This window comes from Carassius auratus, chromosome 41, assembly GCF_003368295.1.
Source record: "Carassius auratus strain Wakin chromosome 41, ASM336829v1, whole genome shotgun sequence".
Lineage (NCBI taxonomy): Eukaryota > Metazoa > Chordata > Actinopteri > Cypriniformes > Cyprinidae > Carassius > Carassius auratus.
Genome location: NC_039283.1, coordinates 19532853 through 19547706, shown reverse-complemented (window position 1 = coordinate 19547706; position 14854 = coordinate 19532853). Strand labels below are relative to the sequence as shown.

General features: G+C 36.6%; 2 protein-coding genes across 4 annotated transcripts in view; both read left to right on the top strand.

Annotated features, from left to right (window-relative positions):
- LOC113059194 (transcription factor HIVEP3-like) overlaps positions 1–4470 on the top strand; it is a 60124-nt gene extending 55654 nt beyond the window's left edge. For all 3 annotated transcript variants that reach the window (XM_026227520.1, XM_026227521.1, XM_026227523.1), the window contains exons 6-7: positions 1282–1727; positions 2803–4470. In XM_026227520.1, the coding sequence (XP_026083305.1) occupies positions 1282–1727; positions 2803–3465 (1109 nt within the window). In that variant the 3' untranslated portion in view covers positions 3466–4470. The remainder of the gene's footprint in view (positions 1–1281; positions 1728–2802) is intronic.
- A 4885-nt stretch (positions 4471–9355) lies between these two features.
- LOC113059655 (endothelin-2-like) lies at positions 9356–13254 on the top strand. The gene is made up of 5 exons (XM_026228201.1): positions 9356–9623; positions 10306–10456; positions 10807–10920; positions 11988–12167; positions 12268–13254. Exons 1-5 carry the CDS (start codon positions 9566–9568, stop codon positions 12335–12337), a joined length of 573 nt encoding a protein of 190 aa, XP_026083986.1. The 5' UTR covers positions 9356–9565; the 3' UTR covers positions 12338–13254.
- Positions 13255–14854: the final 1600 nt, after the last annotated feature.

Sequence of the window (14854 nt, the reverse complement as noted above, 5' to 3'; positions counted from 1 at the left end):
AGTCTACACTTGACATTTCTCAATCTCAGTGTATCTAAAAGCTACAAGGACATTTCATTCAGCCCCCCTCCATTCACTAGATTTTAAATGTAGCTGATGAATGAAGCACAACTCAAAAACACTTCTTTTTTTTTTTGCATTAGAATGTTATATATAGCTTTATTTTGAGGATTAGTGAGAGTTTATATGATTTTTTAGGACAAGGGAAATTTTCATAAATGTCAAGTTGAGTTGCCACTTGCCTTTCAAACATTTTTTACTACCATTCAAAAGTTTCTGGTCAGTAATTTTTTTTTTTTTTTTTTTTAAGGATGTATCGAATTGATCAAAAGTAATGGTCAAGATATTTATGTTATAAAAAAATTATATTTTCTGTTCATCAAATCCTGAAAAAAAATAGAGAGTTTACGCAGAAATATTAAGCAGCACAACTGATTTTAACATTTATTCGTTTCATTTATTTATTCTCTTTTCATGGTAATGCAACACAAAATACCACAACAACAAACCAACAAACACACAAAATTACATTCCATGACAAGAAGAACAGGAGTAAGATGAAAAAAAAAAAAAAAAAAATTATAGTAATAATAAATGTTTCTTGAGTACCAAATCAAGCTCAAATCATCTCAGACTGGTTTCTTGAACTTGACAATGAGTTCACTTTACTCAAATGGCCTCCACAGTCACCAGATCTCAATCCAATAGAGCAGCTTTGGGATGTGATGGAACGGGAGATTTGCATCATGGATGTGCAGCCAACAAATCTGCAGCAACTGCTTGATGCTATCATGTCAATATGGACCATAATCTCTGACGAATGTTTCCAAAACCTTGTTGAATCTGTGCCACAAAGAATTAAGGCATTTCCCAAGGCAAAAGGGAGTCCAACCTGGTACTAGCAAGGTCTACCTAATAAAGTGGCCAGTAAGTGTATATTAACAAAAACTACAAAAAATAAATAAAAAATCACTAAAATTTAACTAAAATTAAAACCAAAAAATATAAAAATAAAAATGAATTCAAAATATTAATAAAACAATCATTTCAGCAAAATATTTCACAATATTACTTTTTACTCTTATTTTTGATTAAATAAATAACGCCTTTGTGAGCATACGTTACTTATCAACCTTAGACTTTTGAACAGTAGTACCAAAATGACTTCTAAATCTTAACTGGATTAAAAAGTGTGACACTGATCCCGGTCTCCCCATTGGTTTCATTTTTAAGTTGTGTCTATTTGTTATATTTATGACCCCATCTGTTTCTGTCCAACAGGGGACAGTGAGGAGCGAGTGTGTGGGTCAGAAGAACAGGAGGGTCACCAGTTCTCTGATGCTGAAGATTCTGAAACAGAAGATGATGAGGATGAGGAAGAGGACTTCTCATCCCATGATGAATCGTTCTCCCGCAAGGGCTGGGAGGTTTCCCCAAGGACCTTCTCCCCTAGCAGTGAAGGCTCTCCCCTTAGAAGCCTGTCTCCTAGGCTTGAATTGTCCTCACCTAGCCGTCATCTCTCTCCTTCCCCAGAGAGGGGCCCATCACCCATCAGAGCCCTCTCCCCTCTCAGGCCTCTCTCACCTCTGAGGCCTGTATCCCCGGCGCGGTACAGGAGTCCCAGAGCTCTCTCCTCTCATATGCCCCTAAAGCCCCAGCATCGGCCACACAGCTCACCCGCAGGGCTCCACTGGGAACCTAGCCCACCAGCTACTGAAGGTCCAAAGGTGGGTAACACAACACAATTTAAATAATATTTTCAGTCCAGGCTTATTGGAAAACTGTGTCTGTGGTGACAGTTCAGCAAAAATATATTACATTTCTTCTTGCATGTTTTGTAGAACTTTTAAAGTGAAATGTCCAGTGAGTGTGCTAGTACAAAAAAAAGAGATGTGGCATTATTTTATCATGTTGGTGGTTGTACGGATTGCGGCAGCTCAGAAAAGAAAGGTCAATGCTGTGTCAAGTTTGAAAATAACATGCTTACAGCAGCTGCCAGAAAAGACAAACATGAGATAAGTGCAGTTTTCTCAGAAACAGATTAAAGCGATTGTGGCAACTTTTTTTATACGTTGTTTGCTGTACATAAGGTGTGAGTTCAGAAATGAAAAGTGCTTTGTTACATTTAAAATGAATGTACTACCTACACTACTTAATCCTAACTAACAAAGGCAAACTTTAGTTAAAAGCACCGTTTTCTCAGAAACATGAACGTGAATTTGTCAACTTGGTATGTATTACAGCAAAGGCATGCTTAAGATAATATTGCACTTATGCTGGATTTTTTATTTTTATTTTATTTAGCTTCAAAATGCCACTGTCAGCAAGCAATGTGTTTGACAGATTTTTCAGGATTTTGTGGAAAAAAAAATTGTGATAATTAGAAAAATATTTATGTATATAAACTTAAAAAACAAAAATTAAAAAATTAAAAAAAGTTAAATTAAGAATATATACTGTTGAGGAAAAATTATTAACAAAAACACTGAAAGATATTTACAATGCACAAAAAGTGTTTTTAAAGGAGAATAATCCATGAATCCAATGTATCCCAGTCAAAATGTGAGTTATGTTGCAAATGCATTCAACATTATTTCAACAAGGAAACATTGTATTACTCTTTTACACTAGTTTACTAATGTGTCAGATTTTCACAATGACCCTTTTTACAATGTAAACATTTTGCAAATTTTTGTCAGTTATACTGTCGAATTATTTTCGTTGACTAAAATTAGAAGCCATTTCAGAGTTAAAAAAAAAAAAAAAAAAAGTTTGATTGCAATGTCACATCTCCCTCTACAGGACAAGCCTGCCACTCCAACTCTACAGGAGCGTATACCCCGGGATCCCTGCCTGCTTTCCCCATCCCTACGCTTCTCTCCAAGTGAGTCTTTCCCTCCCGCTCCTGTGACGCCATGGACCGCAGACCGCATGTTTAGCCACCTTCCTTTACACTCCCAAGATCAAGCCCGCATGCCATATCACATGATTCCCATTGGGGGCATCCAAATGGTGCAGCTCAGACCCCGATCACGCCCCAAACTGGAACGACAGTCATCCTCCACCCCTTCGCCCACCTCTCCCAAAGAGGACTCCCCTTTTTCCCTCACCAGGAGGGATTATCCGTGGATCTCGCTTCCGGAAACCAGTCCACAAAGAACTCTGGCAGACAAAAGGACAAAAAGCCAAGATGAGGGAGCCAACCGGTCTGATCGGTCTTGTCCCAGTACAAGTTTAATGTTATCCAAACTCCCCCCTTTACAACAAAGTGTAGGGGAGCAAAAGACTGCAAAGGTCAGAAAGCAATATGGCGACTCGAGCTCTGCCACAAAGACTCGCACCTTCAGTCCCGAAACCTTTAGGAAAGCAGTGACAGACAGCGATGCAGGAGCTGAGAGAATCTCACAGGAAGGAGCGAGTTCTTCAGGTGAAACAGACAGCTGCGTGAGACTGAAAAGCCTGTAGCGCCGGCACTCAGGGGACGTGGCTCTTTTTCAGAAGGATGTTCAGGATCTGACAGTGCACCTCAGAGCCAGGAAGGTGATCCAGATAGCACTTAAAAGCCTCTGTGCACAATTGTGAACTGCTTTCTACTGCTTATACTACTATTGTTTTGTTTTGTAATGCGCTAATTTTTTATATCCAAAATTTTCAATACTATTCGTAATTTGGTAATTGTTTGTTCTGCAATATTCAAGATTGTAATATGATGCACTTTTTTTTTTTTTTCTTGGAAAAAATATTTCCTTAAATTGATTACGTCTGTCCCTCCTATCTTTATTGACATTGCAATCCTAATATATCTATTTGAATATGTACATGTACTTGTAAGACATTAAGAATGGGTATGAATACATTTCTAAGCGACCAAGATAAACTTAAATCGAGAGTAATTCCAATATTTCGTCTCTTGTCCAGTATTGCACAAATTCTAGTGATGTGTGCCTTTTTCTGTCCAGATTTACTCCTTGAAGTGTCAAAGAAGAAAAGCTGTGAATTCTTTTCATGAATATAGATTATTTTTTTCTTTACACATTAGGTTAAATGAGACAGGCATTGCTGTTGAATAAACAAGAAACAGGTTTCGGCAGAGAGCCTTGCAGGGAAATTGCACTGAAGTCATTTTTTTTTATATAATACAAGTGATTCAATGATTAGATCAATTGTCTCTGTACATATAAAAAGTCTATGGTCCTTATTTATTGCCATTTGAAAATAAGAAAATGCCTATGTTTTGTTTACTTTGCTTTTCAAAGGGATTTCTATTGTCATTTTTATTATTCTTTACACTTTTTGTTAATAGTTTTTTTTTTTTTTTGTTATGACCTCAAGACTTGAAATGAAGAAACTGGACAGGCTTTCAGTGAAGTTGGTCAATAGGCGAGGTTCTGGATGGATCAAATGCTCTCCAAATTTGTCACAGACATTTTGCATTTCTGAACCAATAAAGGTGCATCAGGAATTACTAAACCTGCGTATGATGGTGTCCAGTGTTTTGCATCCAGCAGATGGAGCAGTCTGTTCATTCATGCCTCTTTCATTCTCATTTTCTAGCGCTCCCACTCCCACAGGGACAGTCTGAGATATGGCAGATCATCTGTTCACTTCCTAAAGGCAGTTTGTCCAAGGCTTTTCCAGTCTCTTTTTTTTTATTTTAGTTCATTCTTCTTGTAATGTAATTGTTTTTGTTTTATCCATGTAGAGTTTAACAGCTGCATGTGATGGATGTGTTGGCCGTGGAGAATGCTGCACAGACCTTGAAGCCACACTCTCATTTCCTCTGAAATGCTATCGGCATAAGCATACAGTAGGACAAAAAACTTCATGTGAGATATGTAATCATTTATGGCAAATTTCATGCTTATATTAGATCACTACTTTTAATACTACTAAATAAGTGCACTTAGGCTCTGTGTGAATAAGAACAGGCCATGTTCTGTCAGTCTGGATTCCTTCAATATGAAATGCAATGATATTGAGTTATATTCAGTTATATGATCCCACCAGGACGGCTTTGTGTAATTATCATTCTCATGCCATGAGCCAGAAATGTAAGTAATACAATAATTAATAAATCGAAATCTACAGGTTAAATGGGTCAAGTGATTCAAATTTAAATGTGGTTCAAGCTAGGCGCAGTTAGTGCCATGCCCAGATCTTTATTAGCCTTATCCTTATCACTTTCTCTTGAATACAGTCTGGTGTAAATATTAACCAGTCTCATTTAGCGATACACTCCACAACAATGCATTTTATTTTCTGTTTCCGTTTTCGAAACAGTCTGGCATTTGGGATTGTCTTTATACAACACTGGAAGATACAGACTCAAGGCTGTGCATTTGTGTATATTACACACTTCAGTTTTTCCCCATAATTTTTTAAAGAACGCAAAAAAGCTACTTAGTTAAAAGAAAATCCCTATAAAGAAAATCTACAGTTTTTGCAGGATTATTCACTTTTACTGAAATAATTAAAATATTGTAAGAAAATTATTATTATTATTTCAATCAATAAATGTTTTTATTTTGTTTCATGTGAAGTTGTATCAATAGATAAGATGTAAAATATGGCATTCCAAAATGTAAAGGTCACATTTATGAAAAGAAGTTCCGGGGAAACACAACATTTATTCATTAATCATTATATGTCCTGCTATGCTTTAAGTGTCTGTTTATCTTTGTACTTTGAAAATAACAAGGCTAAAGCATTTGAACTGTTCAAGTATCACTGTTTGAGACCACTGGTTAGATACTGTATTAGTTGAGCGCAGTGGATCTAATCACATTATCCATAGAACTATTTAACAGACCAGCCTTTTACAATTGTGATAGGCCTAATAATGAGGAAGGTTTCTTGAACATCAAATGAGCATATTAGAATAATAATTATAATTCATTATTATTATTTCTGAAGGATCATGTGACACTGAAGACTGGAGTCATGGCTGGACTGGAATCAAAGGAATAAATTACATTTTAAGATATATTAAAGTAGAAAACCATTCTTTTAATTAAAAATAATAGTTCACAGTATTGTTTTTACTGTATTTCTGATAGAATAAATTCAGCCTTGATGAGCAATAAAAAAAAAAAAAAAACAGTCATCATATGAAATAGCAGCTCTCTGATCTACATGCTCTGAAGGAAGAGACCGGAAAGAACATGATAGGATTTTGGAGGGATGAGCACATTTCCTCTGTCTGTGGAATGTGTTCTATCATTCTGCAGTGACTTCCTCCACAGTGTCACACATTCTTTCATCCATCTGCAGAAGATGGGATTTGGCAGCTCTGAGAAGAAACTCTCTGCCAAATGTCTGCTTAAGCTCATCTTTTGCTCACAAGATATATATATATATATATATATATATATATATATATATATACAGTCTTGTTCAAAATAATAGCAGTACAATGTGACTAACCAGAATAATCAAGGTTTTTCGTATATTTTTTTATTGCTACGTGGCAAACAAGTTACCAGTAGGTTCAGTAGATTCTCAGAAAACAAATGAGACCCAGCATTCATGATATGCACGCTCTTAAGGCTGTGCAATTGGGCAATTAGTTGAATTAGTTGAAAGGGGTGTGTTCAAAAAAATAGCAGTGTGGCATTCAATCACTGAGGTCATCAATTTTGTGAAGAAACAGGTGTGAATCAGGTGGCCCCTATTTAAGGATGAAGCCAACACTTGTTGAACATGCATTTGAAAGCTGAGGAAAATGGGTCGTTCAAGACATTGTTCAGAAGAACAGCGTACTTTGATTAAAAAGTTGATTAGAGAGGGGAAAACCTATAAAGAGGTGCAAAAAAATGATAGGCTGTTCAGCTAAAATGATCTCCAATGCCTTAAAATGGAGAGCAAAACCAGAGAGACGTGGAAGAAAACGGAAGACAACCATCAAAATGGATAGAAGAATAACCAGAATGGCAAAGGCTCAGCCAATGATCACCTCCAGGATGATCAAAGACAGTCTGGAGTTACCTGTAAGTACTGTGACAGTTAGAAGACGTCTGTGTGAAGCTAATCTATTTTCAAGAATCCCCCGCAAAGTCCCTCTGTTAAAAAAAAGGCATGTGCAGAAGAGGTTACAATTTGCCAAAGAACACATCAACTGGCCTAAAGAGAAATGGAGGAACATTTTGTGGACTGATGAGAGTAAAATTGTTCTTTTTGGGTCCAAGGGCCACAGGCAGTTTGTGAGACGACCCCCAAACTCTGAATTCAAGCCACAGTACACAGTGAAGACAGTGAAGCATGGAGGTGCAAGCATCATGATATGGGCATGTTTCTCCTACTATGGTGTTGGGCCTATTTATCGCATACCAGGGATCATGGATCAGTTTGCATATGTTAAAATACTTGAAGAGGTCATGTTGCCCTATGCTGAAGAGGACATGCCCTTGAAATGGTTGTTTCAACAAGACAATGACCCAAAACACACTAGTAAACGGGCAAAGTCTTGGTTCCAAACCAACAAAATTAATGTTATGGAGTGGCCAGCCCAATCTCCAGACCTTAATCCAATTGAGAACTTGTGGGGTGATATCAAAAATGCTGTTTCTGAAGCAAAACCAAGAAATGGGAATGAATTGTGGAATGTTGTTAAAGAATCATGGAGTGGAATAACAGCTGAGAGGTGCCACAAGTTGGTTGACTCCATGCCACACAGATGTCAAGCAGTTTTAAAAAACTGTGGTCATACAACTAAATATTAGTTTAGTGATTCACAGGATTGCTAAATCCCAGAAAAAAAAAAATGTTTGTACAAAATAGTTTTGAGTTTGTACAGTCAAAGGTAGACACTGCTATTTTTTTGAACACCCCTTTCAACTAATTGCCCAATTGCACAGCCTTAAGAGCGTGCATATCATGAATGCTGGGTCTCATTTGTTTTCTGACAATCTACTGAACCTACTGGTAACTTGTTTGCCACGTAGCAATAAAAAATATACTAAAAACCTTGATTATTCTGGTTAGTCACATTGTACTGCTATTATTTTGAACAAGACTGTATATATATATATATATATATATATATATATATATATAGGGAAAAAAGTTTTACTTCACAATTCCAAATATTTGCAGTGCATAACATCTTTCCATCTAAGTGTGGAATGAAGTATGCAATCTCTATGCCAAGCACTGATTAGTAATTCAATAAGATTTCCATATTAATATTCATATCAGCATGAGGGACTTTTCTCAGCTGCAATGAGAGAAATACTTTAGCAAACTTTCATCTGTGTTTTAGGATGCAATTGATTAAACATGCTAATCAAAGCATGAGGTGAGATGATTCTGTTCGCCCCACAGAAGCTGCTGCTGACTCTTGTGCTGGATGTCTGTGAATGGACACTGTGCACATCCCACACTAGGGGGCTGCATTTGCAAACTCAGCCCGATACCTGCGAGGCTGTGCCCATGTTTCTTATCTTTGCAGGGGAATTGGCAAACTTTCACGGAAACCCAACGTTGCTCATGTACTGATGAACATTGCTCCTCTTCAGTTCCTGTAAGGTTGATTTCTTTGGCAGTATAGAGGCACTCCATATGTATGGTCACCCTTATAATGGAATGTACCTTTAATAGTGATAGTTTAATAGAGTTTTATTAAGTTTTATTTATATTCTCATTTTTATGTAGGGATTGTATTTTTATATTTCACATTTCAATTTAATTTAAGTTTAAACATTTTTTTGTTAAAATCTTTGTATTTTTTATTAGTTTTTGCTTTTAATGATTTGCTTTTTAATTATTCTTTTTAAGCATAAGTGGTGACATTGAGTAAGTGATTTATTATACAATTGAATACAAGACTACTGTATGTGCAAATGTTACATATTTGATCAAAGTACCCCAACAGCTCTTTAATAATATCAAAAGGAAATGAACTGCTTTATGCTGGACCTTTATGCATCAACACAAAATAATCAAATCAATTTTGAATTATGATTTCATATCTGTGACTAATTTGTATTATCAGAAACAAATAGTGGCCAGAGGACACAGGAAGCTTCTTTGCCCACTGTCCTCCCACAACTCATAGACAGGAGCTACGCTCCAGAATCTTCCTTCTTTCCACGGGACATTGTCTTTCCCTGCAAATCCCATGCAACAAAAATCATGCAAAGCAGCAAATCTGCTGATATCCTCTTGCGACTCCTCTTTTCCTGCTGGCCCTACACAGCTTCTCACCCCAAGTCCCATTTAACTGATTTAGATTCACATTGTTAAATTCCAGGCAAGAAAGATTAAGTTATTTTTTGTTTTGATCATAATTGTTTGTGAGCTTGGGTCTCTTCCTCACAAACAATCCAGTGGCCCTGTTTTGCCGAGGGGGCAGCAGAGATGTTTGGAATGTTACAGGTTACGAAGACAAGCTGGAGTTGTGTAACTACCACCCATAACAGTCAGCCTAGTGGGGAGTGGTGCATATCACGAGCTATAAGTGTGGCCAAACAGGACGGTTCAACATTAGACAGGCACCTGCGGCTGAGAGATCTATTGGGATTGCTTAGGTGAACATCTGCACTTTTTTCTATCGAAACATACATGCAACATGGAATCTAGAACTACTCTGATCTACATTTTTACCATGTGCACAATTCTTCTTGAAGGTAAAATATTTGTATTTGTGTGTGTGTGTGTGTTCATTAGATTTTTTTATTTTTATTTCATGTGTTTTTTTTTTTTATTATTTTCTAAATGTAACAATATTTAATTTATAAGTGTATATATATATATATATATATATATATGATAACTATTTTGGAATTACGATTTAAGTTTTACTTGATTTTAAACCTGTAAACTTGAGATTTTAAATATGTTAACTCTGCCTTCATTCTCAAGCTTGAGATAAACCATTTGTCATTTTATTTTGATTAATTTAAATTCACTTTAAACTTAGCTTTTTAAATACATTTTAAACATCTGTCTAACAATATGTAGACACAGTCAGGGACTTTCATTTTCATTTTGTTCAAATCTGTCGCCTCAGTGTCGACAATTAAAGCTAAAATTGATAACTCAGCACAGATGTGTGTAATAAAGCTATAAACTACAGCTGCCCGCTACTCATTAAGATCATCTGAGACCTTGTTCGCCATTACATAAGATAGCGGATAGAAGTGGGACTAGAATGAGGTGATAAATCAAAATCGTAAAAGTATAATAATAACATGTGGTTTATGAGGCTCATCATTTCTCTGAGACTCAGTCTCAGTCTCTTTCTGAGCTTTTTGACCCAAAATGATTACAGATGAGTTTTATGGACCGCAATATATCTCTTGTCTGCAGGCTGGGGGTTGCCTCTAGTGCCCCAGACTGACCCAAGTGACCCATCTGCAACCCATAGGGTCAGGAGCAAACGCTGCTCCTGCAACAACCAGCTGGATTCGGAATGCCACTATTTCTGCCATCTGGACATCATCTGGGTGAACACACCAGGGTGAGTGTTCACCCATGCATGGGCTAACCTGCGTTAACCACAAAGTGAAGGTTCAGCCAATGGAGGGTGAAAGGAAACATTAAGGACATATTCAGTAAATCTGTTTCCATTTAAGTAAATCATTGCACATTTGTGACTTCATTTATAGTGTTTTTAGAATTCCAAAAGATTGATTTTTGAGTTATTGTGCATTTTATTGCTGTTTATCTAGAATACTTTTGACACCGGTTGTAATTCTCATTCTTAAAGTTAAGAAGTACAAAGTCCCATTGTGGTTAATTCCTGTGATGCCTTTTCTGATGAATTAATCATTGACTGCATGCTTTCTGGGTGTCTCCTCTCCTCCACAGTAAGACTACTGTGTATGGATTGGGCAGTCCGCTAACTCGCCGGCGCAGGTCTACAGGCCGCTGCTTCTGTGCCAATCCTGCAGATCGGACATGCAATGTATTCTGTCACTACAGGTGAGCCTCATCTCTCATCTCACATGATGCCTATCAAGTGACAGCTATATGCAAATTTGTGGGAAGTGGCAGTCATTGGTATTCTTCTTTAGAAGGCTCATTTAATGTAAGGGTGTGCACGATTGGGGTGTGTAGAGATAGCATGAGGGCGTGAGGTGATACCAGACAAACACAGTTGGAGAACCCAGACGATATGAAAGGAGAGTGTTTTTGAATTTGAATCACTAAGATGGAGAGAGTTTCATCTAATGAGTCAGAGTTTAGCTAATAGCTTTCAGGCTATAACCGCTATTTGATCCCACAAGAAAAAAGAAAAGAACATTTGTCATTATGACAGGCTGCTAAGTCATTAAGGCAGTCTTATCTATTATCAGCTTTTAATCACTGTTATGTATGCATAAACGATGCAGTTGTGTTGTTGTAATTTGTTGTTATGAGAACCAGATAGATGATATATTAGATTTTTCCACAAAAACTGAACTGCTTTCCTATTAATTGCTGAGAAAAACAGCTAAAACCTGCTTTTAACTGGTCTCAGCTGGTCTCTCAGCCTGGATAGCTGGTTTAGTGTCAGTGTTTTTAATCATTCATCAGCTGGAAAAGGGCTCACTGAAATTGATTCCATCTATATTGTTCATTGGTGTGAAAGGGCATTAACTAGCTTCAAGTACAATGCTGCTAATGCAAATATATTTTTAATAGCATTTTCAGCTTTTCAAAATAACCTTTTTTTTTTTTTTACATTTAAAAAGTTAGTTTTTTTCCCAAAAAGTAGCATTGTAGCGCAACCAAACATGATATAGTTAGCAATGATTTGTTTGTAGTGTAGTGCAACTACTACTTTCCTAAAGGGTAGCTTAGCTGTACCTGTAATGAGTAGTGGTGGAGCATCACCAAATCCTTCATTATGAAATTAAAGTGACATATGAGTGACATATCTTTTTTTTTTGAAGGTGCTTCCCCTACACTTATTGACTTTTTAAATATTTGATTAGCCATTATAGCAGTCATCTAAGACAATGCAGAGTTATTGGGACTAATTTAACTAATGCACATATTTCTCTAAGCTCTGAAAACCATGCCATCACGCTGGTGCACCCATCTGAACCTGTGCCTGAAAAACAGGAACAACCCAAATCCGATCATGTGACTGCCCTAATTAACTCCGAAAATGCCAGTCCAGGAGTTCTGGTTTTAGGGAAGTCTTCCTCCCTTGGAGCTCAGTCAAATGTCATAACCTTCCTCAGGTAAGGCCAAATTACACAAACCATGAAATTCATGTTTACACACCTTATTCTTCAAATGCGTCAGTACCATTACTTACTACAAATCCATCTAACTTTTCAGGAAGCTGGTTAGGGCTAGAGCCAAAGCAATGGGAAAGGCATCCAAGGCCAGTCAACCTGGCTACAGATGAAGTCCTTACATGGGAGAGATGGAAGTGTGAGCACTTGAACAAAAGTTGACCCTTGTGAAACCAGGGGCAGCAGAACATGCATAGGCTGCGATCTGGAAGTGGTATTCCTCAAGGACAGTCCTGTGGAAACTGAGCCTCTGTTGCAGGTTTAAGACAGAATGGCAGAGATGAAGTTGTGTGCGACGTAAAGGAGATACTTGTGAGTTATGGACAAATCAGACCTGTACATTGGGAAAGCACAGATGAGGTTTAGGTGTTAGCAACAGTCCTGTAGTGCAAACAGGACATTAGCTAAGTGGCTATGCTAGAGATACCTGACAGCATCATAACTAGTCAAAAACACCACGTTTGAACAGTTTGAGGTAAAATAGACAAGTGCTAATGAAAAGTTGGTTGGAAGAGCACAAATACACAATCTGACATAATGACAACATTATCCTCATGGTGCAGCTGATGTTATGGTTATTTTAATTTTAGCAGCCAATAAGCTTTCTGTAGCAATTGCAGCACATATCAGAAACCCTCCACCTTCCCCAGCTCCACCTGTATAGATCTGCTGGGGGTTGATTTCATGTATATTATATGTGAGGGTTATTTCATATGTGTTATATGTGCAGCAGCAGTATTTCTTATATGCTCACAGCAGCATTTTTGTGGATGTACTGGCAGTAGCAAGTCTCTGTACTTTAAACCAAGTATTACCTGACCTTTAAAGTTGGCTTAGATAGTAATGATAGTAATACAATAGTTATGGAATGTTTCAGTGAATATAGCATAAGGATGACCACTTTGTATGGACTTTGCTCTTGTTTTTCATATCAATCCAGCTTTACAGCATTAAGTATTCAAGTGATGCAGACAGTTGTGTATATATATTGTTGTGCAATCTGTAGCTGGAGAACTTTCCTATTTATTAGCACTGGAACATCTTAGACTTTTGGCTGTTATACTAATATATATACATATATATTTGTTTAATCGTTAAGAATTTTGTAGAGAAAGATTCCTGTATTGTATATAAACAATATGGTTTTGTTATAAAATTGATATTATTATTATTATGATTCAATTTATGTATTCCATATTTATTTTCACATACTCTGAATTTGATTTGTTATTAACAAAGAATCCTAATAAATTCATCTTAAATTATGTATTATTGCTGACCCTAATTTTGTGTCCTTCTCAAGTACATTTAAATGTCACCCTGCTGTAGTCTTGTCTGTCACCGACAGAAACTGAAAATTGCCAGATTATGTTCAAAATAAAGCAATAGCCCTCAATAACACTTCATGTTAAAACATCCTTGGCATAATCTCTTGCATACATAGGTTTGTATAATTACCCTGGATCAGTGCCTATTCCTTGGTTGACAAAGCACCTTGGCATGAAGACTTTTGAAGGGTGTGTACATGGTTGAAAAGTAATTAGTTTGAACACATTGACATGTTGTTGTGATGTGAAAGATAAGAGTCTTGTAGAGCAGGTGAATTGAGCAGGAAGCTTGCAGCCGCATGGGAAAAAAAAAAAACAATGCCAGAACAACAACAGTCTTGATGGTTTCCATCTTCCTGTCATGACTGATTATATAGGCCAACAGTGCACATAAGGCTAGTTTCCAAACTCCAAGACCTTATCCTTATCCTAATTATTTGACGTGGTCATCTTTTTAGTCTAAGACTATTGCACATTTAAACTGAGACTAAAAACATGGGCATTACTTCATTGTTCTGTTATTTAATATGTCATGCATTGCATGTTTACTGTATGTGTTTCATACCAATCCCAACATTCCTTAAGAAAATTCATAACCTTTATTGCCTCAAGGTTTCTCACCATGTCTGCTCATTTAAACGTGTTTAGTAAGTGTGAGAAATGCAGCCACATGAATGAACCGCATTAACCGGTGGTGAGATAACTGCAATTTCAATGAGCACCGTACTGAGGAAAAACATATACGTCAACATTACATCACTGTACTGAAATGAAAAGCCTTATAAAACTGCTTTTAATTATCAAATACTGCGCAACACAGGTAAAAGAACTTGAGAGATTTTGAGAGTAAGGAACATTTCATCATTTAGTCATTGGCCAGTCTTTTCACAATAAGAAAGAATGGGACAGTCAAGCACCAAATATTGTGACTTGTACACTATATTCCAAAGTTGTTATTCAGTGTAAATCTGGACCCAATTATCAAATATTGAACAATACAGGTAAAAACTAAGAATTTGATGGATTCTGGGATTTTGCAACAAAAAATATAAATACATAAACTAATAAAATACAATAAAATAAATAAATGAATAAAAAAAAAACAACAGGAACCCAAAAATAATAATAACAATAAATCTCTTATCATTTACTTACCTTCATGATGTTTCTCCTGGCCACTCTTTTCAAAATAATTTTGACTGACATAGTCAATCACCAAATTACAATATATATTATATCTTGTGCACTTTAATGTATTGTATGTGACAAACAGACTAAAAGTTCTTATTCACTGTACTGTAA